This window comes from Diceros bicornis, chromosome 15, assembly GCF_020826845.1.
Source record: "Diceros bicornis minor isolate mBicDic1 chromosome 15, mDicBic1.mat.cur, whole genome shotgun sequence".
In the NCBI taxonomy this organism is placed as follows: domain Eukaryota; kingdom Metazoa; phylum Chordata; class Mammalia; order Perissodactyla; family Rhinocerotidae; genus Diceros; species Diceros bicornis.
In genome coordinates this window covers 34654111-34681720 of record NC_080754.1, presented here as the reverse complement: position 1 = coordinate 34681720, position 27610 = coordinate 34654111, and the positions used below count along the sequence as shown (strand labels likewise).

At 38.8% G+C, this 27610-nt stretch overlaps 1 protein-coding gene across 2 annotated transcripts in view; it reads left to right on the top strand.

Annotated features, from left to right (window-relative positions):
- The window catches only part of TP63 (tumor protein p63), a 94884-nt gene that overhangs the window by 40855 nt on the left and 26419 nt on the right, over nucleotides 1-27610 (top strand). The window contains exons 3-6 of one of the 2 annotated variants that reach the window (XM_058556123.1): nucleotides 22681-22867; nucleotides 25075-25190; nucleotides 26385-26494; nucleotides 27159-27283. In XM_058556123.1, coding sequence (XP_058412106.1) covers nucleotides 22681-22867; nucleotides 25075-25190; nucleotides 26385-26494; nucleotides 27159-27283 — 538 coding nt within the window. Of the gene's footprint in view, nucleotides 1-22680; nucleotides 22868-25074; nucleotides 25191-26384; nucleotides 26495-27158; nucleotides 27296-27610 lie in introns of both variants that reach the window. The other variant, XM_058556122.1, reaches the window with a different exon arrangement.

Genomic DNA, 27610 nt, shown 5'->3' with positions numbered 1-27610 from the left:
CCCTGGGGAGGGGAAATCATATGAGCTTCCACTCAGTTTAAGCCCTGTATCATTATTGAATTTCCTTTCCATTTCCAAAGTAAATATGGTGAGGGGAAGCAGTAGTGATGATGGTGATGGCATCAAGAAGAAAATAGGGCCAATGAAAGGAGCAGATAAGTGCTTCAGACCAGTATGTAAATAAGTTCATGTCTAGTGTAAAAAAATATTGTGCCTTTGGCTTGAAAACTGCCTGCCCAATTTGTGAGCATGGTTAGGATTAAGTGCAGTGTCTTAATAACAAGCCCGACACCTCTCACCCAAAGAATGTGAAGTGCTTTGCAAACAGTAGAACTCACAATACCCCTGGTATCTAGGGACTTTTTTTTTTATGCTCTATTTTATAGCCTGGGAAGTCGACTCAAGATCTACCTATCTGTCCATGAAGACAAAATAGATCTAGAACTAAACTCTAACTCCAGCTTCCTGGCTCTTTAGAAATAGACCACACTGACAGATTAATCTGACGTCGAAGCTAGCCATTTCTCTAATTTCCTTTCTTTTTAAGAAGGAAAACACAAAATTCGTTTTAGATATATTTGCATAAAGGGTAGATCTTGAAAACATTTGTTTTATTAAGACAATAGTACCTGTTTCCCTAAAAAGAAAAGTCAGATCTCTGCTCCACTGGATTTCAAAACTAGAGCAGTTTTAACAATTAGAAAAGATTATTCTTTTGCAATCTGCCACTTGTCTTCACATAAAGAACCCATGAATTCAGAGTGGAAAATATTTTCTCTTAAAAGATGCACAAGAAAAAAAGAATTGTTATGGAGATTTGTTCCGAACGTGCATATATTATTAATTAGAGGTAAAAGGAAGAAAACAAGTAGGGTGTGTATGCGCATGTGTGTATGTGTGTTGCAGATAAAACAGATTTTGAAGGTTAGGAGACATGACGATACTTGTAAGGTATGAGGGAGACAAGACCAGAGGCGCCGGGAAGCTTGACTACTGTGGAGTGCTCAGTTGAGACTTGCCTTTGCCTCATGGCCTGCAGCGTTTATGTAGAAATTGGGGACGCTTTTACTGGTTCCAAAGCCTTACCTGATCAGACCTGCCCGGGTTTGAGTTTGGGAAAAAAATTGTTTGAAGTAAACAGGAAAATTACTCACCTTAATGATGTGTTTTACTGGCACTGACAATACTTTGATAGTCTGACAGATTCTTTTTTTTTTCTTTTTAAGTTTTGGAGAGGAGAGACTTGGGGGGAATTTATTAATATTCTATTTGGAAAACATAAATTCTTATGCTTACCCACTTGCTAGTAGCAGGGGAAAGTGGGCTCTGTGCCAGTCAAATTTATGAGATGGCTCCTCCTCCTAATAAAGTCTACATTAGGAATTTTCCATTAGGGGTTTCTCCTGAGGATCAACAAGTCTATTTATTCTGTGTACTTTTTGTGCATGTCTCCCCAATTATACTGCTGCTGTTCCCACAGGACAGATTCTTCCTAGCACTTGGGCTGTGGGTCCCGAACTTATATTTTGCTTTCATCTATGATGGTGTTTAAGACCTTAATCCAACTGGTTTGATGAGAGAATCTGGTGCACCAAACAGAGCAAGCACACCCTTTTTTATTTCCATTGGGAGCACAATTCCTAAATCTCTGTACCTAAATCTCTGCTTGGGATGGGTCATTTTTTGGAAAAAAAAAATCACGTGTATTTTGATATTTTGTTCAAATATAATTAGATGTTGATTTCATAAATTTGCTTTTCCTTTCTTTTTTTTTTTTGGCTAAACTGTTAAAGGATTTTTGAGAACTAGATCATACACTTCTAAATATTTTAATCTTGATTATGATAGAGATGGGTGGTCTGGTCCTATGAAAGGAGTCCTTTGAGACAAGAAATCCTGAGTTCTTAATCTGGTATGTCCCTGATTCACTGTGACCTTGGTGGAGTCCAGTCTTGTGCCCAGATTGGGATCCCACAGATGTAGAGTTATAGGGTTTGAGAATTAAATCCCTTTTGAGCTTTATATTCTCAGAGTCTATATAGCTTATTAAGCTACAAAGGAGGTTACTTGTATAATCTGAAAGAATACAAATGGATGGTCAAAGGTGATAAACTTCAACTCCTAATGCCAACAGGAAGGGGGAAGAATAAATTATAGGTTACGAAGGCCTTTGAAACAAGAGATCTTTGCTAGCTCTCTCCCCTTGGTTCTCTGATTGGGAATACCTTGAGCATTTTTTTTTTTGTCTAAGTCCTAATTGAAAATGAATCAGTTAGCCAGTAGGATAAAATGAGTGGAAATATTGACTATGGTGTGTGTATACTGGCCTCCTGCTATCTCAGATATAATGGGCATAATGAAAGCATTGCAGTACATTCTTACTGCATGCTTAGTCCCTGTTCTGTTAATAGCTGTTAGCATGCAACCAGAGCAAATCTGGGTTCAAACCATTATGAGATGTTCCGTAGAAGTGGGTTAGGAAAGATTTGGCTTACTAGTCAGCTGTTACTGTTAGTGGGTCTGTCTTCAAAGCAAGTGCTCAGAATGCACGTTCCTTTGGTTGAATGGATAGTGGTTTATTTCCGTGAGTATTTGCTGTGTTCAGGAGATTTCATTTTTGATTCTATCCACAGTCCACGTTCAGAAAAACATCAATTTTGGAAGAAGAGATTTGTTTACTTGGTTCTTCTAAGGAGATAAATCAAATGTACATATGTAACTTAGAATGTTAAAGAATCCCTCTTCTAAGAGTAGATTTTCTTGTTTCAGTTGGCGTATGATAGGAAACTGAATGTGCTCAAAGTGTTAAGAGGTTTACAAGAATCATCATTTATTAATGGCAATTTCACATAAGGAAAATGAAATTGTTTAGAAAATACCTTCTAGCACTGGGATTAGCAGGCAATTAGAAAGTGTACCTCCTCTAGGGTTGGACAAACCAAAATGTTTTTGCCCTGTGACCTGTATAAATGACTTCACTTAGCCAAATTATGCCACCATCTCTCAGCTCACTCCCCCTGGAAAGTTAGAGTCAATGGCATCTTGCTAATTTGGTTTTGGCAATATCTCTTATACCTATTCTCGTTATCCCTGTTCCACAGCAAACTCATATACCTCTGGTTCAGCTAGTGCAATTGTCCCCATCCCTGCTTGTCTCAACTCTTCCTCTTCACAGTCAGGCACAGGGATCTTTCTAACACACAGCTCCGATCAAGAATGATTGATGGCCTGTTGTTGGTGACTCCACAGTGAGCTCTAAGCATGTCATGCTTTGATCAGAGTGTTTCTTTTTGGCCCAATCTCCCAGTAGTAACAATAATCCCTTTCTGTTTATAAAATGCTATATATTTTTCAAAACACATACATGTATATATTATCACATTTAATCCTTATAACAAATCTGTCAAGTTGACAGGTATTACCCTCACTTCTCAAATGAAGAGTTATGTAACTTTTCTTGAGATGACACACCAATTTGGTACGTAGGGGAGCCAGCCTTCTGCCTCGGTGAGTATCATGTCCCTCACAGTATGCTGTGATTCCAAATATACACTCTGCTCCATGGCCGGGGGTAATTTTCACAGTCAGCAGAAGATGATTTTTGCTTTGTTTTCCCACCCTCATCCCTGGTCTGTTATTCTCTCTGACCAAAATATTCACCTCTCTCTCCTCTCATTCCTGCCTGTCAAAATCCCCTTTATCCTGAATTGAGATTGGCAAAGTGTTAATAACTGTTGAAGATAGGTGATGGGTATATGGGGTTCAATACTTTTGAAAATTTTGATTATAAAAATTTAAGAAAATTTCTATATATCCTTCCTAGTTAGGGCTACCAGATTTAGCCAAAAAACAAAAATAATCCAAGATATCCAGTTAGATATAAATTTCAGATAAACAGCAAAAAAAATTTAGCGTAAGTACATCCCGTGCAATATTTCGGACATACTTATGCTAAAAATTGATTCACTGGTTTTGCAATGTGTGTGCTGGATTTTTTCTGGCAATTCCTGCTCAAACAACAACTCTTTAAGCAGAAGTGAAGTTTTCTTCCCTCTACCCACACTGAGTTCAGCATCAGTGAAGTGACACAAAAGTTTGCACATGAGTTTAGCACAAGCTGAGCTATCAGACTTGTCTTCCACTGCCTCTTGGGCCTCCTTTTCTTCCTCCTTCCCTCTCTTCTTTCTCCCTCTCTTCCTTCTTTTCTTCCTTTTTTTTTCTTTGTAAGTGTCATATCTGTTTCCTTCCTCTTTTCTTTCCTGGTAATGTTTCAAATTTGTTAGCAAGGGCAGCTGCTCTTAACAGCTTTATTTTATTATTTTTCTTGTTATTGCTAAAACATTTTAGTAGATATACTCTGTAACTCCACGACATAGCTAAGACAGGTATGCTGCATTCTTTTCCCCATTGGGGCTAATTAGAATATTAAGTTTATAAGGAATGCTGAAAAAGAGAGCAAGATGAAGCATGTTTCCATCTTAAACAAATGAACTGTAAAGAAATAGGAAGTAACTTTATGATAAGCTTTTAAGGAGTGTTGCAAGTAGAAGAAAGGGTTTGTTTAAATCTCTCCCCACCCACCAGCTCCTACTCCCATCCCCGGCAGACACAGACACATGCATATTAGTGGCCCCCACAGTCCCTAATTATCAACCATGGAAATAGACATCTCAAAATTATCTTAGTTCTTATGGATTTATTTAAAAAGAGGAAGGAGAGCAAAAGTTTAAGACTCAGATTAAAGGCATTAAGGAGCAAATCTGATCTAATTTATTAAGTTACATCTTTCCTTTTTGTCAGTATCTTAACAATACTCCTAGGATCTCAGTATTTCAGCATGTTGACTTCCTGGACTTATGTGGAATAAAGAAACTCAGTAATTTGCCCGTGAGATGGTGTAGCCTTGAAAGAAATTCATCTTATTGTTGTTCGCTTGGAAACTTTAGGACAGCTGTAGTTGAAGGAACCCTCAAGTCTCTTAAACTTTTCACAAATTCATTATAGCACGCTTAAAAGCACCTGGTATCTTAAGTATAATAAAAATACAGTAAGTTGAAGGAGATCAGCAAGCATGGCCTCTGTTTATGTTTTGAAATCCATTTGCTACTCATTTCTCTCATTTTTAAATCCTATTATATTTACACCTGGGCATCCATTTCTCTGAGGTGAAAGGAATGAAGGATATAAAATATCAGAGTAACAATGATTCTCAACAATTATTGTTGGTCCTCTTTCAGGGAGAGATTTAAACCTCTTTGCTAATCTGACTTAGTTCCTGTCAGAAGGACAGTACAGTAGGATTACAGTTTAAATACTGCAGGTAGAAGCACAGAGTAGAATGTGTACTGCTGCCCCCCCCCCCCGGAATAATCAAATGTGATGCATTATTAGGAACATCAGAAATAGAATTAAGAATCCAGCTGTGTGGATTTCGGATAAAGTAGTAAAACTGGCCTTCCAATTTGTTTTCTGTCTCTACTTTCTTTTCTTTGTTTTCTGATTCACCTTAGAAACATATCTTGCCCTACATTAGCTAGGACGTGAGTCAAAGATGAATCTTCAGAAGTTTTTTTTGAACATACTTTATGTCACTAAAATCATTTTGCTGGTTGCTGGTCTAGCAATGAAGCTGCACGGTGGAAATAACTATGGAGACTGAACATGGTGACACAATGATGGGAGCTGCTCTCCATCAAGAATTTACCTGGGACCTAGCTCTGGACTGTAAACATTGCCTGGCTTTCCCCTCATTTAACCCTCCCAATGAGCTTTGGTGTGTGGTGGGCTTATCTCTATCTTAGAGATGAAGAACCTGAGGCTTGGGCAGGACATCACTTGGCTAAGGTCACACAGGGTTTGCAGTGGGTCAGACTGATTCTTCCCTAGTACCCTGAACTATCTCCCTGCAGTTAGGAGCAAGGGTGCTGCCATCAGGAGGACCTGGAGTTGAACCTGACCCTGCCACTTAGTAGCTGTGAAAGACTGGGCAACTTATTTAACCTTTCTGAGTCTCAGTTCACTTATCTGGCAAATGAGAGTAATAATATCTACTTTACAGGTTACTGTGAAAATTATATAAGACATAAAGAACTTAGCAAAGTGCCTAGACTAACTCATATTCAATAAGTGTTAGCTTGTTTAATATACATCACACATGAGTCCTGTTTCCTACAGCCATATCACCCACCCCTCAGTATTCAGGAAATTTGAGCATACATTAGGGATGGTGAATGTTGTCATTTGTTGTGAGGTACAGATTATAAATTTTTCTTTTTTATGCAGGAATCCTCAAAATTGTAGATACCTATTCATTGAATTGTCTACTAATTAAAACTTGAAATGGGAATTTGTACAATTGTTTTAGGAATGAATTGGGTTGGTTTTTCTTCTCAAAAGAAAAAGCTATTAAACTCTTGACGTGTGTGTGTGAGAGGGCGAGAGAGAGAGAGAAATGGAGGATGGTAAGCACACACAGTAAGGGTTTGGAGGGTATTTGTTGCAGTGTTTATAAGCCTACATCCTTGTGAGGTGATAAAAATTTTTAAGGCCTCTCAAAAACCGTCTGGGACTTAGAGGCTAGAAAGCACTTTGGTATTTATGTTTCATTATATTTGTGTCCTAATTTTAGATTCTATTGTGTGTCAGCAATCTTCATGTATATTGATCTTTCCCAAATGGTAAGTTTCTGGACTGTGGGGACTTGGTCCCCACCCCTTCCTGTCCCACCATGGAGCGCAGTGACTTGCACACAGGAAGGCTCCATAAATGCCCAGGGAAACATCATACAATGTACCGTACGATGTGTATTACATGGACAGTAGGTGCCCTGGATTTGAAATTAAAACCTAGATTGGAGGCTTGACCTCGTCTTCTACCCTTGTTTTGTTGTGAGCAAACTAGTTTACCTACTTGAGCCTCTGCTTCTTCATTGACAAAAAGGGATAAAGATGATTTGCTCATAGAGTTAGCTGAGAATTAAATGAATAGTGTGTATGAAAATGCTCTATAAGCTTTAAGGACTACGCAGATGGGTGGGTGATGGTGTCATGTCTGGAAATCAGTAGATGCTATTACCCTCCACACTGTCTAACATACTCTCCCATCTCGTCTCATAAGACTGGCCTAGTCTTCCAGTAAAGAATATCCCACAGAACCAAACAAATTACCATAGTTGGAATAGAGGGTTCACTTTTAGGGTTAATTTACAACTGCAATTCCACAGCAAGCAATGAATCTAATGACAGAGAACGAACAAGTTTGGTATTATCTTGCAAAGGGTGCCTGGGCTGTTACATAGGGGTAAGGCTATAAGTGCATCCAGCAATGAATAGTTTCTACATGTGTTTCTGTTCACCGGAAAGATGCAGGGCTTAGAGGTTTAGGAACTGTACACCATGAGTCATTTTTAAAGAGAGCACAAAAGTGTGTGTGGAAGGATAGACCATAACCTTCAACTCTAGCATCCAGGGGTTGAAGAAGGACACCAGCAAGGGATTCCTGCTAGTTTGAGAGCCACAGTGTGAGGCACAGTCCTGGACCAGAGGCTAGGACACATTCCTGGTGGGCAGTGACCTGAGCTCTGGGCGAGACTGGTGCCTTCATGACCCAAGGCTGCCTTCTCGGTATGCCAAGGTAGGGGCTAGGGAAGGAGCAGGGGCATGGAGTTTGGGCCTTGAGGGGAGAGAAAAGACAGGTGTAGGAGCCCAGGGCTTTGTAGGCTGTTGGGAACAATGAGTCACCTGGAGGGAGGAGGAAGATACTTTCTCTCCCTTAAGGGCAATAACGGCTGAACCCCAGAGCAGTGCCCTGCGGGGTGGCCTGGTCAGCCAGACATGCTACTGCTGCTGTGGGTGGGAAGCCGATGGTTGGCGTAGATTGTCTCCTGTCTAGAGTGTGTGTGTGCTCCCAGAAAGCACTCCAACGTGGCCACCAGCGTACCCTCCAGATAACACCTGCTTGGAGAGAAGAGCTATTAGGGATGTTTTATAGTGAAAAGACCATGGGCTTGGAAGCTAGAAGTCACAGGTTCTGATTCTGTCTTATTGCTGACTTCTGCTGTGACCTCTCCTCTGCGTCTGTCCTCTCATTCATACGTTGGGGAGTTAAATTACGTATGTCGAGTGGGGTGGGGAGGTAGGAGTTCTCTGCCCACCAGGGTTCCTGCTGGAAGAAGTTTTATTCCCCAGATAATTGTATCTTCCGGTACGTCTAGGGAATGTCCAGGTTTGTTTTACTGAGGGACATGGACAGGTAGTCGGGAGACTGGTTGGCTGGTGGTTAATCAGCGCTGAGAAGGAGACAAGCGCCCTGAAGTTCCAGGCTCACTTCTACTATTTATTGGAATGTCGCTTTCAACATTGAGCCCGTTTCTACACGGGTAAAACAGGAGAGTCACCTCACTACATGAATCTTCTCATGCTTGTTGTGACTTCAGGAAACATTAAAGGTAAGCTAACATTTATTGAGTACCTGCTGTATACCAGTCTCTCTAATAAATGCCTTCCAGTGACTGCTTTGTGAAGGTAACTGTGAATGGTATTACTGGTCAGGCGGGGTTGGCAGGGGGTCGCACAGACAGGAGACACTAAATGAGAGGTCATGTTACCCTCCTGGGGAGATAAAGTTGCAAAATTACCAATCAGGTCTGTCAAATCTTTTTAAACTGGCTTTCCAAATTCATACCCTCAGGCAACTAGAATGAGGCTGACGGGCTCCACCCCCAGCCCTTCCCGAAGTCGGTGCCAACATGCTGCCCTCCAGCAGGGAGGCTGCAGCTGCCTCTCGGGCCGGTGCCCAGGGCTGGCCGCAGAGCTGCTTGTGGCCTCCCGGAGAGGTCCCAGGGCACATTCCTCCCTGCCAAGGTTTTGCTGCTTTGTGGAGCAGTCTAAGTGTCCCTCCCCCCGCCCACCCCCTACCTGCCAGGCCCCGTGGGCTCCCTCGAGGCTGGTCTTCACGGTAAGCGGGTAGCAGACAGCCCACCTGCTTGATGTCAACATCTGTGGGCGCGGCCCCGGGAAGAATGTGCCGCTCCCAGCCTCGGCTCAGGTAATTAATCCCCACAACTGACAGGTGGCAACAGGCGGCCCTTTGGCTGGGCCCATCAGGAAAAGTGCTTGGAGGAAGGATTTTTTTTTTAAACTATCAAGAGCACAATTCGTACATGTCTGGCAGCTAGACGACTGTGGCAGGAAAGGAGACGGGGAGGAGAAGTGAATACCTTGCCAGACGACTCTGGGGCCAATTTTGGGATCCCCTCCTGCCTGATCTTTATGGTGGATCCAATAGGATATGGTGGCCTGGGACCTGTTTGCAAGCTCAGTTTGCAGACTCCCCGTTCCTTTGAAGTGGATACAATCCTAAGTGGAAAGCCTTAGTTGTGAATGAAGAAGTTGGAGCCCAAGAGGGGAATTGGTTTGCCTAAGATGATGCAGGAAGTCAGCGGGCAGGTGAAGGACTAGAGCGCTCTTTGGCAATATTTACTACCACATTATACACACGCAGGTTAGAAATGGGGAGATACAACTGTGGTCTAGCCGCAGGAAGGATAATTAGTTGGCTTTGAATGATGTAAGTTTTCTGCCTAACCTTTTAAAATTGACTTCTCAAGAGAACCTCACCCACCCTACCCCCAAACTATATACACACATTCACCCCCCCGCCCTTTCTGTTTTTGGTATTTTGGTATACCATCCATCATAGCCATCGTAGAACATTAACCTCATGTTTGTTTAGAGTGTATGTATTTAACTAAAACCTTTGAAGTGATCACTTCTTAATTATTAAAAATTAAAAAAACTCCTCTCTTCCTAGATGTGGAATTTATAATGTTTCTCGAGTGAGTTTATTTGTAGAGAACAAATCTGGAATATAGTATATAATTAGCCCATACAATTACAGGCGATAAGGTTATTCAACATATTTCAAGCAGACCATACTGAGGCTGTTTCTAGCTCTTTCTAGCTAAGACTCTTTTTGCACTTTAGTGACTTGGATATTTATATTTAATGTTTCAAAGCCTTTTGATCAAGAATTATATTCTGATCTTTATATTTTTATTTTCAAGTATCTCAATTCTCCTCCCTATTAATCTTTCCCCTGCCAAGTCAGCTGCCAGAAATTTATTTTGTCCTCTCTGAATGCCCCATCTGTTTTGTATGATTTTCTTTCCTACAAATTCCAGTTATTGATTTTGTCACCCTCTTACCCTTATAAAAGGGCCTTTTTAATTGGGCAATTCCCAAGAATACAGTTTCAAAAAGAAAAAAGTTTAAGTCATTGAATGTTTTAGGATAGCTCTGTCTAAATTAAGACAGGCTTTGTACTTGATTGCTAAACTTGGATGAATGGAGTTGTGACAGCTTTTGGGCTTGCCTTTTTTTTTTTTTTCCCTCATCAAATACTTTAGGTTATTTGAGGTAGTACAGACTGCACCTTTCACCTCTTGTATTCTTTGAACTCTCTGAAGGTAAGAACCATAAATTAGAAGTGCACCTAGCACTTCCTGTTAGTGAATCTTTTAGATTATTTGTAAATCTCATTATTTTTCTTTTCTTTTCTTTTAATCAACCCAAATTCATGCAGAAGGCCAGAAATGTTGATGTATTTAAGCTTTGGCTTGGGTTTTACTCTCTTTTTAAGTCCCAGTCATCCTCAGAGTAGGTCATTTGCTCTAAGTGTTAATGGGCCACAGCTGCATCTGGTTTTATATGCTAAGATTCATTCTGTGGGCTAATGGCCAATAGGTCATAAAGTACATGGTATTACATTAGAAAAAAATTTAAAACATTTCCTTTTAGCATGATAGCATGCCAGATGTGGATTTATCTGGAAGCTGGCATTGTAGCTTCAGGATGGCTCTGACACTACTCTATACAGTTGCTTCCCTTGATGATGGATTGAGTAGTGAGGTGATTTATATAATTATTAATTTATTCCATGGAAGTTTATTCCATCCATATTCTTGGAGATTTGTGGGTCAAGGTAGCCTTGCAATTTGGCATTTGCATACAGTATGGCATTTCTTCTAGAAGAGGTTGAAAGAGTAAAGTTTTTTTTTTTTGTTTTTTTGATAGAGTGGGGAGGGAGGGTCTTTGTTGCACCTTTAGGAAAGGGAGCTGTTGAAAAATTATGCAGGTGTGTGCTGATATTAGCTGGCATCTCTATGCATTGTGATACTGAATTACCAGTCTGGCAGCCAAGAGCGTGTAATATAGTATGTCTACTGAGGCAGGTGGTGATGGTGGGGTCGTAGTTACTGGAATGTTTTTTTTTTCTCTTCTTTTTGCAACATATTATTAGTAAAGGAGCTGAATTTACTCTTGTTTTCCACAATCCTCTGGAGTTATTTTATTTGAACATGATATTTGGCTTTGAGCAGCTCACTCCTCAATATGCCAAACCCCCTGCCCACCCCCCAAAAAACACAAAAGGTAGGGAAAGCTTGCTTTTCCATTTTGTCAGGGATATTTTATAGCAAGAAAGCATTTAATTCATTTGTTAGTTTTGAGGCACCTCTGTTCCATGCCACTGTAGAAATACTTCATTCATGTGGATGTTAAGACTGTGTAAAAGGAAATTTCGTTGAGGCCCAGCAAAACATTTGGCTCTTCATTCTTGCTCATAGAATAGTACTTTCTAGGAATAAAGACACTATTGAATATGTATACATATACATAAGTATGTACATTGATTCCTACTCTTTTATATATTTCTGATCAGAAATCAGAAACATTATTAACACTTGTTTTCCATATGCTTTTTAGAATTACCTTGCCAGTGTAAACCTGGTAATTGGATTTTCTAACAGATTAGCATTAGTTCATAAAATATTTAAAATAGAAAAAACATTATAGATCATCTAACGGAGCTTCCTCATTTTCCCCCTATGGATGATTAGCTCAGGGTTCAGAGAGATCATGTGAGTTGCCTGAAATTCCTCAGTGAGTGAGCGTCAGAAGACCATGATTTTTGAGAGGTCAATTACTTCCATCTTTGGAAGTAAATTCCTTCACATATGTTTTCTTTTCTTTTCTTTTTTTTTTCCCCTCTATCACAGTATTTCATTTTCTAATTCATATTAATATTTGCATAATTTAAAGAGCCACGAGCTCATATGCTGTCTTATGTAAACATGTGAAAAGATTAGTACATCCCATTGCTGACTTATCAAACCTAGGACCTGATGGAATAGAATTGGTTCTTAAAACAGTTGGTGAGCATTTCATGTTATTCTTATGTTCAGGATCCCATTCTAAAAATATAGTTACAATTTAGGGAAGAAAATGTCAATTCCTAGGTAAACTTATTTACTAAACTAAAAAGGATGTGATCTTGAGTCAAAAAGTAATATGGAATATTCTCGTAATCCTGTAGGAAATTGATGATCATATTTTTTAGATAACCTCTGAGCTTTATACTTCTTTTTCTGATCATATTGTGTGTTTATGTAATTTCGCTCTGGTACCAAATACACCGGTTCCCCTTTGGCGCCATGCTATGAGTGTTAAGACTGCGTGGTCCATGGGGAAGAACATTGGTCTGTGTGTCAAGATGGTCCTTGTTGCTGTGTTTTTGAGCAAGTGTTGTCTCCTCTCTGGGGCTTGAATTCCTCTTCTGTAAGTGAAGCAGCTGAACCAAATAATCTCTAAGCTTTTCCTGATCTGACTTTCTAAGAAAAGCTTAGCGGCAGTATCTTAAACTAAAAGTGCCTTGAAACAAGTGACTCAATAACAGAAACAGAGAACCAAGTCCTTGGTTTAAAATGTCAGTTTGGTTTTCTGTGGAAACTCAGTAATTAGAGTCTGATGTACTTGCGAAAGTATTAGCTTTCCAAAAGTAAGGAAATCTGAGTTCACACCCACAGTGCCTAGATTTGGTTGTGCAGCTTTAGAAATCATTTCTTCAGGGATGCCCTCCTGACCCTCCAAACTAAGTAGAGCCCCACATGTTGCCCTATCTCCCTCTGTTTTTTCTTCGAAACATGTATCACAATTTTAGAAATAACTTATTTAATGTCAGTGCTTCCTTTACACCAATTGTTTGAGGATAAGGGACGCTACTTGTTCCCTGAAACCCAGGACAGAGCCTGGCATGGAGCAGGTGCTCAATAAATATAAATTGAATTAATAAACCAACTTCACCTCTCTAAGCCTGTTTTATATCTGAAAATTCAGAGAAAAAGAAGGTTTGGACAAGGTGCTGTAATGTTCCTTCTGGGTTCTAACATCTTATTTCTATATTTTCTGTCCTCTAAAATCATGTCGGCCATAATTTTACAGGTTGGTGCTGCCCATGCTAAGTTCATGAATTAAAAATTTTAATTAGGAAGTAGTTCAAGCATACAAAAAACAGTAGGTAAATTTAGACACCTTAGAATCTACCAAGATGTTAAAAATTTTTCCATATTGCTTCAAATCTTTGCTTTAAATAAAATGTTACAGATAAAGTAAAAGCTCTCCCTCCATTCTATCTCATTCCCCTCTCTCCTTCCAATTGACATATGTCTATATGTAAGAACATGGATAACTCTTGAAAACATGGGATGTGGAAATAGCATATTATTAAGATTAACTTTGGAGCAGTGTAATTAGGTACATTTTAAGGACACTTAAAATTATATTACATATATTTATGGATATATGCATGTGTATTTAAAAAAATGTATGGAAGCAGATAAACCAAATTCATTTATTTTTTTAAACAAGTGAGTCTAGTAACTTGACATGGTTTAGAACTTAGTGATTACTAGCAGATAAAGATGAACTGTGGGATTCATTGTAAATGGTTAACATTCAAACTTCAGCAGACTTTTATTATCTGGCAACGACCACTTCTGACCAGGTCGAAATAATGTTTTCACAATGCACCTCAGATTACTTAAGCTACATTAAACGCTTTATGTGGAGGATCTTAGCAGTATGAGGCTTTAGTAATAGTTATAATATATGGCTTTTATGTTGGTCTTTGTAGTTGACTAACGCTTCTCATATCTGTGAATTTTTTCCTCTACTCTAAGAGATGTATATTGTGTATTATAATTTTTTTCTATTTTATGTTTGTGAGAGGTGAAGTGACTGCATAAAGACCCAGGAAATAAATAGAAGAGGTGGAATTTAAATCTTGTCTTTTGACCCTTAGTCTAGTAAATGTTGCTTACAATGTTGGTATTGGATAAGATTCCTTTTCCAATGCTCTTGGCTTTGAAAACTAAGCCCTTTCCTCTTTCACAACAAAATTGGCCTATTAATTCCAGTGTTACCTCATGTTATTTTATTTTCTTTGCCCAGAATTAAAACTAATTATCTTTTCTTTTCTCTATTTGTTGGAGTCCACTGACTAAGCCAGGTCTCAGTTGGCTACTGAATATTGGGAGCCCTGTGTTAAAACCAACTTTCATTCATTCTTCTTCCATTTTAGAAAAAGGATAAGCAAATAATTGGTATTGTTTTTGCAAGCATCTTTTGTTCTAATGAATAACATTTCTTGGTCTCTTTTGGTGCTTCCATGCATATCTTTCATGATAAAAACTAGAAGGCTGAATTTAGTAAGTCTAAAACATTTCTCCCATCTCGCCACATTTTTTTTTTTTTTTTTGGTGAGAAAGATTAGCCCTGAGCTAACATCTGTTGCCAATCCTCTTCTTTTTGCTGAGGAAGATTAGGCTTGGGCTAACATCCGTGCCCATCTTCCTCTACTTTATACGTGGGACGCCTGCCACAGCATGGCTTGACGAGAGGTGCATAGGTCCATGCCCGGGATCTGAGCCTGTGAACCCCAGGCCGCCAGAGCGGAGCATGCAAACTTAACCACTACGCTACCAGGCAGGCCCCCATGCCCCATCTCTCTACCTTTTCATTCATTTCTACTGCCCTAGTTTAGGCCTTCCTCATTGCTTGCCTGAATAGTTCCTGATGGGTCTCCTTGCTTCCTACTTTGTTCCTGTCTTGCTCCTACCAGCTTTGTTTTACTTAATACATAGGATTGATTAGGTCTTTCCCCTGCTTTACAATCCTCAGTGACTCTTCTTTGCCTGCTGGTAAAGTCCACCTATTTCGGGTGGCATCCAAGGCTCCTCAGAATCTGGTAACTGCCTTCCTAACTTAGCCTCATTGCTTTCTGCTCTGCCCCTCCTCCTCCTTCCACCAGCCCATCTATATTTCAACCATAGTTAACATCTCTTTGCTTATACTCATGATGTTCTCTCATTGTAGAAAACCTGCTCTCTGCCTCTTGGCTCTCTCTTCTTCCCATTCTGGGTATCTAGTTGGTAAATAACTTGTCCTTTGAAACCTAGTTTAAATATTACTACCTCTATGAAATCTTTCTTCTCTACATTAGTGGAATGCATTTACTTTTCTCTTTCTCTCTTATCTCCCACCAATTCATCAGCAAATCTGGTTAAAATATATCCAGAAACCAACTGCTTCTCATCACCTCCACTGCTGGTCAAAGCCGCTCTCATTTTTTTCTTGGATTATTTGCAGTAGCCTCTTTACTGGTCTCTCTGCTTCCATCTTTGATCCAAAAAATATGTTCTTTACATAACAGTCAAAGATCTTATTAAAATGCAAATCAGATCATATCACCTTCTCAGACCTCTCCAGTAGCTTCCTATCTCACATCAAGGAAAGCTGAAGTCCTTACCCTGGCCTAGAAGGTCTTTCATGATCCAGGCCCCATATTCTCTCTGATTTCTGATCTTATTCTTTCCCAATGTAGCCTTGCTCACTGCTCTCCCGTGACACTGGCCTCCATGACAGACATACTCACTCCAGGACCTCAGCACTTGTTGTTTCCAGTAATGGAAACACTATTTCTCCAGTTATACACATAGCTCACTCCAATGCTTCCTTTAGATCTTTCTTTAAATATTATCTTATCAAAGAATCATTTCCCTGATAACCCTAGATAAAATAATATCCTCCTCACACCAGATAATTACTGAACGATGTGTAAATGGGGAGAAAAAATTGGTCTCATTTCTAGTTTATGATGGCAACCGATTAGCAGTTTCTAATGTAGTCACTCTTAAATGTCCACTAAAATATTATGAATTTCAGAAAACTGCCTAACTAAATTGGACACTCAAGCTATTGACAGAATCCTGTAGCAATTTTTTGACTTAAAAGGCTGATGGAACTGAATTGAAAAATATCAAAGGGACATGAAAGATGCATCTACTGGCTCTGGCTATATCTTGCTATATTCACAGAAAACTGCAAGAGCAAATTAGGGGCCTATATTAAAAAAAAATTACACACAACTAAGTATAAGGGAACATCATGTTAAAGAATCAAAGAAAGCAAATGCATCTTCCTCCTAGCAACTGGAAGAAATGTTTAGAAGATTGCTTTAGTACGAAGCAATGAAACATAAGCTTTATAAAGTGAGAGAAGAAAATAATAAACCTAGAACAGCAGGCTGAGATGAAAAGACAACTGGATAAGGTAAAAAGAGAGATGGATGAGATAAGGAAGGACATTTGAAATGCAGTATAAGAATTAAAATTATTATTTGTAGTAGAATAGAACAGAATTAACTCTAGAAAACTAAACATAGGATATAGAAAACAAACTTGAGAACCTTTTTCAGAATGTAAACTAAAGGAAAAGATGCTAGTAATTAGTGTTGAGTATATAAGGTGTGTGGTGGATAGAGAATGGTGTTCCAAAGTAAGACTTTCATGTTTCTGGAAATTAATAAGAGCAGAAGGAACAAAAACACACATTAAAAAAAGAAAAAAATTTTTATTGAGTTGAGTTCACACATGTAGGTTGAAAGAGCTCACCAATTTCCAAGTAATTTCAAGGGGGAAAAAAACACATTTAGAAACATTCTCACTTCTTTTTTTTTTAAAGCAAAATAAAGAAGGAAATAAAATCCTGCAAGAATCTAGGGAGAAATAGGCAGATTACTTAATTTAAAGCGAGAAAATTCAAATTGAGCTCGGACTTCTCTACAACACTAAAATATGCATTGACTCAATTATCCAGTTTCAAGGGATCCAGCTAAAACTAATTTATGTTCTAAAGATTTGTGTACTAAAATGTATATTTTTAAACTAGAGTAAATTTAAACTGGAGTAAAATTTTTAAATTGGGTAAATTTAAACTGGAGTAAAATTTATACTATATTAGAACTATGTATACTATATAAAGCATTATTAAATAAATCATGGTATATCACTTTTTAGTACTATAATTGCAACCACTTAAACTTATGTTTTTAAATTAGACTATACTCATTATAAGTTAAATAAAAAAAGATACCAAACTTTTTATGATATGCCCCCAGTTTGTATAAAGGGATGTGTGTGTGTGTTTGTATGTGTAGAAAAAAGTCTAAAATGTTAACGGCATGTATCTCTGGGTAGAGAGAATATGTCATATATTTTCTTTTTTCTAGAATTTCTATGTGCACATATTGTTACAATTACAAAAAAACAAAACAAAACAGACAGCTTTATAGAAAAAGAGAAGTTGGGGAGAAGTTTATATGCTTTTAATCCTCTATAACTGCTTCTCATAGTGACAGCACTCAGGGAGAGATACTTTATACCTTCAGACATATATTTGAAATGTTTGATATCCACCCAAAGAGCTGCCAGAAATTCAGTGCAATGGCCTTGCATCATCAAAGAAGTTTTTAGCTATAGCAGATTCTCTTTTCAGATATAAACTTAACTAGGTTCTTGATTTGATACCTGTAAGTAGGAGAAACCTAGCTAGAGATAAAAATAATCTTGGAACAGCAATGAAAAAATCTGTTTAGAATGGAATGAAAATGTGCAAAGGGAAAAATAAATTTGAGCTAGAAATGGAACCCATGAAACAAGCAGAAGGCCTAGAGAAAGAATTATTTTTCTCTGGAGTTTAAGTGTTGTCCCTATTATATTCAATATGAGGACTAATTGAACCCCCCAAAGAAATGCTTCCTGTGTTCCTCAATATCAAGAATTAGATATATCAAACTTTTGTAAATATAGCTAAAGGAGTGCTTAAAGGGAACTTTGTAGCATTAAATGCTTATATTAGAAAAATATGAAAGTCTAAAATCAATGATCTAAGACACCAATTTAAGAAATCAAAAGAAAACAATAGCAAATTGAACCATAGTTCAATTCTTGCAGTTGCAGAAGAATAAAAATTAAAATGTACATTGGAAAGGAAGAAGTGAAACAGTCTTTATTCACAGGTAACGTGATCATCTATATAGAAAATCCTATCTACAAAAAGCTATTAGAACTAATAATTCTGGCAAGGTCACAGGATACATGTCAATATACAAAAATCAATTATATTTTTAGGTACTAGAAAAAAATTAGAAATTTAAATTTTAAAAGTACCATTTACAACAATTTAAAAAATAAAATACTGAAAGAGCAGTCTAACAAAATTTGTGCAAGATTTGCACTCTGAAAACTACAAAACATTCCTGAAAGAAATTAAAGATGTCCTAATTAAATAGAGATATATACCATGTTCATGGGTTAGAAGACACAATATTGCTAGGATATCAGTTCTCCCCAAGATGACCTATATATAATCTCATTCAAAATCCTACCAACATTTTTATGGGAATCAACAAACTGCTTGTAAATTTTATATGGAAATTCAAAGGACCTGGAATAGCCAAAACCATTTTGAAAAAGAAGAACAAAATTGAAGGACTAAGATTACCTGATGTTAAGACTTGCTATAAAGTTAGAGTAATCCAGACAGTGTGATACTGATGTATGACTAGACATATAGATCAATAGAAAAGAAGACAGTGTTCAGTTAAAGACTGGAACACATATGGTCAATTAATTTTCAAAAAAGATGCCAAGGCAATTCAACTGGGGGAAAAGATAATCGTTTCAACAAGTGTTGCTAGAACAACTGCATATCTGTTAAAAAGAAGAAGAGGAGGAGGAGGAGGAGGAGAATTGACTGAAAATAGATATAGGACTAAATGCAAGAGTTAAGACGGTAAATCTTCTACAAGAAAACATGGAAAATCCTTCGAGCATTGGGTTAAGCCAAGATTTCTTAGGATACGAAAAGTGTGAACCTTAAAGGCAAAATATTGATAATTTCTCAAAATTAACTGTATTGAAAAAGCACATAAAATGGAATAAAAAAGGCAAGCAACAGACTGGGAGAAAATATATTTAAAAAAAACTTATATCTGATAAAGGACTTATATCCAGAATATCTAAAGAACTCTTTCAACTCAAGAACACAAGAAATCCAATGAAAAATTTCAACAGAAAAGAAAGATTTGAACAGACACTTCAAAAAAAAGAACAGCAAATAAATGTATGAAATAATATAAAATTAATGTAAATATATTTATATCTTTACAAGGAATTATGAATACATTAAAGGCCATGGAGATGGAATTTAGTACGGGGAAAATATTAAACATCATCACAGGACCAGTTTGCAAACAGTGAAGCCAATAGAGTAGCAGAAGCTTGGCTTTATAAAGAACCAACCACGCCAGACCACTTCAGCCCCCTAGTTACTGAATGGCAGGCTTGGTAGTTTATCAGAAGCAATAATCAGAAGGTGCCTTGGCTCTGGCCAAATATTTAGATTTAGTCAATATGAAACTCTCATCACTAAAATTGGAAAATATAGTCTACAGTACTAGATGCAGCCCTAGCTGTGGGGTGATATCTACATTGTCCTGGCACAGTGTGGAGAACAGAGGAAAAACATGAGTGTTCCAGACAGGGAATAGCACCTCTGAACTGCGGGTGATGAATATATGGTGTGCTTGCGGCATTAAGAGGTTTGCATGGATAGAACAGTGGGTGAAAAGTGTATGTGCTTAGCGGGTGAGGGGAGAGAATCAGAGATAGATGGAGCCAGAATACAAAGGAGAAAGAGCAGGACCTTATTCTTGAATTCCCCAGAGCTGTACTAGAAGTCCTGACTGCTGGCACTAGCATCCAGGGAAAATTCCTCCTAGTCCGGGGTTTTATTAGTTCCATCACTTGCTGCTGCTCCCTGCAATTAAATGAGCAAAACATTATAATACTGAGAAATAAATATAGAAGAATTTTTGATGTTAAGTAGACCACTTTTGATCTGCATTTTAATGTTGGAGAAGATTGTATACCTTTTAAGTTGATTCAGAAAATAGCCACATTCTTGGGAATTAGAAAAATGTAAAAGTACAAAAATTTACATTCCTGAGCCAAGAGAATAGAGGTAAGAGACTGTTGTTATAGAAGTAGGACAGACTCATATACTGGTTGCTAACCAGCTCTTCTCTATGACCTCAGGCAAGTCCTCTCTATGCTTTAATTTTCTTATCCATAAAATGGGGATAATAATACTGCTCCATTATCTGTTGTCTACAATTCTGAAATTTAAAGAGCTCTGAAAACCAAAAATTGGTTTGGTTTGGTTTTAATTTCATAAGTTCATGGCAAACTCACTTGGTGGTGAAACCTGACCTGAACTTTAAAGCTTTATCATCATTTCCCAGTTGCTGTGACTGTTCATGAATTCTGAAGAAATGTTATGATTTGGTTATGGGATGCTGCCCTAAATCCTGCTGGAGGTGTTTATAATATGTGCTCTATGAACTTTACCCCCTTTCTAAAATCTAAACAATTCTGGATTCTGAAACAACTAGCCCCAGGGATTTCAGATAAGAGATTATATACCTGTAATATCTTCTTCATAGGGTTATGTGAGGATTAAGTTTCTTACAAAAGAGCTCAGAAAATGGTGAAACTATTATGATTTATCATTATTTAAGCACAGAAATTAGATCCCTCACTCCCATCCCTGAGAATGAGTGAGGATTAACACCTGATGATGCCTAAGTTTATTCTTAGTACTTTTATATTTCAGTCTGTCCAGTTTGATTTATAGTATATCAATTATTGAAATGGAATGTTTCTCTGAACTCTCCTACTCTGAACACTTATCCTTCTTTTTTTTGCAATCTTTACATACTTGGATGGCTGCCTTGTGGTGTTAGCTGTTGTTTGCCTTCAGGTGTTTGCTGACAGACTTATTTTTCAGTCGTCTTTCCTAAGGTGCACCTTATGAAACTCACAGTTAGATTGTACATCTCCTAACTAAAACACAAACAGATTTGCTTATTTTCTTGGAGTTCTCAATAAAAGTGAATTCTTGTATCCTAAGACAACGTCTTTGTTTGTAAAGTCGGTTGAAAACACTAGAGCAAAAATATCCATCTAGATTTCATTCAGTGTTTCCCAAATAGACTTTTATTTTTGTGGTTGATTTTTGGCATACATCCTATTTCTTCAAGCTATGTAAAACCCTTTTGCTGTGTCTAATCCTTGGCCTGCAGGCATGGAGAACTGATTATGCAATACACTTCTGGTACTGGGAAATTTCTAGCTGAAAATTTCATATACTGAAATACTTAGGATTAAAAGGAAGATTATTTAAATAAATATTATATTTCAAAAGGAAGAGATAAAACAATTATTTTTAAATGTGCTTTTTGGTAGGATATTTGCTTTTAGTCAGAGTTGGGTTGGAACATATCAATAATGAATCCCTTTGCCACTCTGGCTCCTGCTCCCCAGTGTCCTTCCCCTGGAAGGATGTTGCTGCCAGCCTATCATTGCAACCTGCGTGTGTCTGTTTACCTTTGTTTGGGTAAGTGTTACTAGGTGCCCTACTCTTGGCCGGCAATTCTGGTGCTGGGGTGGTTTTACTCCAGCGTCAGAATGAGTAGGAATGCAGTGATGGGGCATTGACCCAGAGGACAGGGGTGATAAGGTTTAATACAGTGTAAGAATTAGAACGGAGACTTCCTATACTGATTCAGAGGTATAAGGGAAGCAACACAGGATGGGACTTTTCTTCCCCTTCTATTTGGTTCTGGGTCTCATGCTTTCTCCACCCTATTTTGCCAATTCTACAACCAACCAACCAACCACCGAACTTCCTCTCCCTGCAGAAGGAAGTATGGGGAGGAAAAGTTTCAGTCCCTTGTGAGTGAAAAGATCTACGTCTTGATCCTTTTGCTGCCATGATTTGCTGTGTTGCAGTGGGCCAGTCCTTTTTTTCATGAGAGAATAAGATCAAATAGCCCCTTCTAGATCTTGCATTCTCCTAGGCTGTGATATTAGAAGATAAGTACAGTAGGTTGGGGGAATTTTTGCTTTGCCATTTTCTAGTTGGTTGACCTCGCGTAAAATTTCTTTACTCTCTGCCAGATATTCCATCTTACAAAAAAACTTCCATAAACCCTAATTCCTATGAGTCTCTCTAGAGTATTGTTAAGGGCAGGATTAATTACAATCTGTTTAATATCACTTAATACATGAGAACAATGTTTTTCCATTTAGTTTCTGGTACTCTATAAAGCTGCTCATGATATTAATCATTTAAACCCCTCTGAGACTCAGTTTCCTCATCCTAGAGAGAGGATAACAGGAAATAATGGCATAAATGTGTTTTCAATAAATGTGAAAACTTCTGTAGACATAGGATTTTATTTGAGTAGAAAAAAAATGATTGATTAATGAATATAACTCCCTCTAATAAGATTACTAGATGTTGTGTATATTGTAGCCAATGGTAAACATGCAGTTGTAAAGGCTGTAAAAAATGGACATATTTTCCTTGCTCTGATTTGGAATGTGACCATATCTCCTCTTGGTTCTTTCCTTCCCTCTACCATCGGCCCATCTCTAAGCAGTATTCCACCGAACTGAAGAAACTGTACTGCCAAATTGCCAAGACATGCCCCATCCAGATCAAGGTGATGACCCCACCTCCTCAGGGCGCTGTCATCCGTGCCATGCCTGTCTACAAGAAGGCTGAGCATGTCACCGAGGTGGTGAAACGGTGCCCCAACCACGAGCTGAGCCGGGAATTCAACGAAGGTAAGAAGATTAGGAATTTGTGGTTGTTCGACTAAATTTCTTGAAAATAGATATCCTGTGGAGATCTTTGTTTGGGGCCCGCCTACCTGGTTCCAACCTCTGCAGTCTGAGGGCAGCTCAGTCTGTCTTTCTGGCTGACACAGTGTCTGAGAATAATGACAAATAAGTTGGGGGCTCTCACAATGATTGAACTATTTAATTTTATTATTGATAGTTACTAGATGACCTGGACTTGCCTCTCTACTCTCTAAGGCTTCCTACCTTTTTATTTTCCTCAAATGAGAGGTTGTAAGGAGAACAACATGGAATCTAGTCTGTTCAGCCCAGGACAGGGAATCTTTCAGTTTTAGTGCTTTTCCCAGAGTGATTGTCAAGGCTAGACCAATTGAGAGCTGGAAGACCAATTCAGAGGAAGGAGCATCAAACATGAGAAATGAGAGAAAATAGAAGAGGAAAGTGGAAAAGAAGAAAAATAAATGAAGACCGTTAATGAGCAAGAGGAGTAAATAGAAGATCTAGAGCATAAGCTAGGGAGGGGGAACTGGAAAGTGAAGGACCGGGAGTCAGGGAGCAGGTATCTTGGAGTCACCTTTAAGCTCTGTACCTATGGATAAGTCATGCCCTGACTTCTGAGCCTCAGATGCAACAATAGGTTTACAGAAGAGGTCACTATTTCCAAGAGTTCCCTTACCTCTGATATCTAAGGTTCTGTGAAGGCGAGCTAAGTAAAGAACACAGAAAACTGGAAGGGAAGGACAGGAGAAAGCCAAAGGATTCATCAGAGAGTGATGAGGGGACAGGAAGGTTGGGAGTTAGGATCCTTTATATAGAAAATATATTCAAAATAGAAAGATTGGTATGTAGCTAGAATGTATGAATGTAGACAATATAATGGATGATAGAGAAAAATTAATGGAGGAAGAGAATGGATAGAAATTTACAAAGAGAAAATAAAGTTAAAATCCTCCCATCTTAACACAACTATTTTTCACGCTAATTCTAGTCCTTGTCCACATGACTTCACTAGCCATTCCTTTGCATCTTGCTTTTCTTTTAACAATATGCCATAAGGATTATTCCTCATAGCTAGGCTTCATTATAGGTTTCTATAATTGCCTTTGCTCCATCAAGATGATGTAACTGTTTTTTTAAATTGTTTTCTCATTGTTTGACATAATAGTTATTTTCAGTTTTTGCCATAATAGATGATACTTCAGAGAGCACCTTGATACACTTAGCTTTTTACTTATATTAAATATCAGTTTTTGTAGAATAGGAATGTGTTGTCAAAGGTCGAGATTACCTTTATGACTCCCAATTCTTGGAGCAGCTTTTTACTTTTGGAGCTCTGCCAAGTGTCACAATTTTGTGAAACTTTGACTATGCTCTTTTTAAAATTTGCTTCCCTGGGGCTGGCCCAGTGGTGCAAGTGGTTAAGTTCACCGGTTCGGATCCAGGGCGCGCACCAACGCACTGCTTGGCAAGCCATGCTGTGGCGGCGTCCCGTATAAAGTGGAGGAAGATGGGCACAGATGTTAGCCCAGTCTTCCTCAGCAAAAAAAAAAAAAAAAAAAAGAGAGGATTGGCAGATGTTAGCACAGGGCTGATCTCCTCACAAAAAAAAAAATTGCTTCCCTTTTCTTATCCTCCAACCTGGGGCTTTTTCAGCACAACAAACCAGTAAGTTTCTCATCTTTATGACCACAGCAAAGTCTAAAGATGGACACTTGATGATGGAGAAAAGAATAGACGAAGTCAAAGTTATATCCTGGCCACCTGTTCCCATTTATTAAGTATTTTTGCTGGTCAATTTGGGGGCAGCATCTTCTCTCAAGTTGATTTTTTTTATTAATTTGCTCCTTTTTGCCTTCCATTTTCCAGGAATGCTGGAAAATTCCCTTTATGGATCAGATCAGAGATATAGTCATAGAGTTCTATAAAAGCTTGAGTCGTTAACCTTAGACACTAGAAACACAGGACTATTCCCTTAAATATAGATGAGCATTCCAGTCCTTTCTGTTATTATAAAGGTTATGACACCTTCATGTATTAGATATCTGGCAACAGGATCATTCCTTTTTTCAAGGATGTATATTTCCTCTATTACATGAACTATTTCTTTGGCCACCAGCATTCTGTCCATGCAGTTTTGTTTTCTTTATTTTGAGGGTGAAGAACTAACTATTTTGTCTTTCTCTGTTCTGCAGGACAGATTGCCCCTCCTAGTCATTTGATTCGAGTAGAAGGGAACAGCCATGCCCAATACGTAGAAGACCCCATCACAGGAAGACAGAGTGTGCTGGTACCTTATGAGCCACCCCAGGTAAAAAGATAAGGACTGGGCAGACTTCAGAGAGCATTAGTTTTGGTGATAGAGGGTATTTGAGCATCTGTTTCTGTCTTAGTCCTTGTCGTTAAATATGTAACTTCTTTTATATTCTATCCCTCTTCTCCACAGGCCTCATCTCTATCCCCTTCAAAATCTCCTGAATTTGTACTAAATTAACTTGCTAACATGGCTCTGTGCCCATATTCCCATCTTAAAGGCAGATAGTAATTGAACTTGTAATTGGATTAATACATGACATTATCTTATCCAGAGAATTTAACTGGAAATTGAACTGGACGTGCATCAATCCTGGATGCAGATATTCTTACACTAGCTTGCAGATGAGAGACCCTAAGATGTATCTCTTAGCTGAAGTTTAATTGTATTTATTTATTTTTTCCCCCAAAGCCGCAGTAGATAGTTGTATGTCATAGCTGCACATCCTTCTAGTTGCTGTATGTGGGAGTTGGCCTCAGCATGGCCGGAGAAGCGGTGTGTTGGGGTGCGCCCAGGATCTGAACCCGGGCCGCCAGCAGTGGAGCGCGCGCACTTAACCGCTAAGCCACGGGGCCAACCCACTTAGCTGAAGTTTAAATAAACAGGTAGCATATTAGAAAAGCAGAATGGGGTGGTGCAAAGAACACTGGAGTAGTGAGGACAGGTCTTTTGGTTTGCTGGCTTGCTGTGTGGACCTTTAGCTTGTGACTCTCCCTCTCTGGGCTTCCGTTTCCTCATCCATAAACGAGCACTTGGGACTAGATGATTTAATTCTGAGGACCTTTTAAGTCCCAGAGTGTAACTTATGGAAGCATACATTCAAATCTAGGGTATACTGTTTTATCCAAATAGGGAAAATATCTCTGGAGCCTTGTTGCTATATTTGGTAATTTTTTCAGCTCTCCCTTTTCAATAATATTCATATATGTGACATACCTTGTTTGAATTGGGTGATAACGATCAGCTTGCAAATGAATAGGGTCAAAGATCATTATTTTTTAAAGCCTATTTCACCTAATATATGGTGCAAAGATAAGCTTTAAGCTTCCCAAGAGGCAAGGCAAAGAGGAATCTACAATGGGTTAGAGCTTGCTTCATTGGAAGTGGAGTTGTTTAAATAGTGGGAAGAACCAAGAAGGAGGAACATCAGTTCAAACCATTGTTAACACGCTCTCTTTCCCCTGTGTTCAGGTTGGCACCGAATTCACGACGGTGTTGTACAATTTCATGTGTAACAGCAGTTGTGTTGGAGGGATGAACCGCCGTCCAATTTTAATCATTGTTACTCTGGAAACCAGAGAGTAAGTGGCGTATGCAAAATTGTCACTCTGCAAAAACCATGGGCAGAAGGCAAAGTGAAATTGTGTCTGCTTTATCATTAACTTCGCATATACAACAAAGAGCTCCCCTTGCCTTTGTCCTTTGTGTTTTAAATCCTTGCTGCAAACACATAAAAGATCTAAGAAAGTAGAGACAGAACAGGGTGGATAAAGGCAGAGGGAAAAAAAGAACCAGGAAGGCATGCAAGTCACTTCATACCTGAATTCTTGACATTTGACTGGAACAGTTTCTGATTAGACAGGGTTTGTTTTTCTGTGGCCCCCAAGGCATTTAACAGTTTCTTTGAGTAAGTCTGGGCTGCCTAAGGGGATTTTATCCGGAGACATCCACTGGCTTAACACAAGTTTCCTTCAAAATATGTAGCTAAATACAGCTGTTCAGCTAATGGCTTGGAGGTTCTTTGCAGAACAAATGGAATGTTATTTACTAATATTGCTTGTGGCGTGTAAGCACTTTTGTGTTCTGCCAAGCGCTTTTGGGTCCATCCTCCAAGCAGCCACGATTGAGCGGGTGGTGGTGGTGCACTGGTAATGGTCCGCAGCGGAAGTGGAAATGAGAGAACGCCAGGGGACTTTTAAAATTCTTTTAGTCTAACCCCTTCTTCCCCTCTTCCCTAATTCCTAGTGGGCAAGTCCTGGGCCGACGCTGCTTTGAGGCCCGGATCTGTGCTTGCCCAGGGAGAGACAGGAAGGCGGATGAAGACAGCATCAGAAAGCAGCAAGTCTCGGACAGCACAAAGAACGGCGATGGTACGAAGCGCCGTAAGTAGCTGTAGTGGCCAAACGGGGTAGGGTTGAGTCTTCTCCCGATATGGGGACTGGCGAGTGATATTTGAGAAGCTGCATGTTAAGATTCTAAGGGCTTTAGGGGCAAGTATGAGTTGAGACCCCAGAGCTGGTGGGAACAGCTATAGCATTGATGGACGTGCTGAAATGGACTCCGGGTATGCACCACATAAGCAAGAGTCTTGGTGAGGATTCCTTAGTCCAGTAATCCTCAAAATGTGACTCCCAGACCTGTAGGATTAGCATCATCTGGAAACTGGGTAGAAATGCAAGTTCTTAGTTCCCAGACTT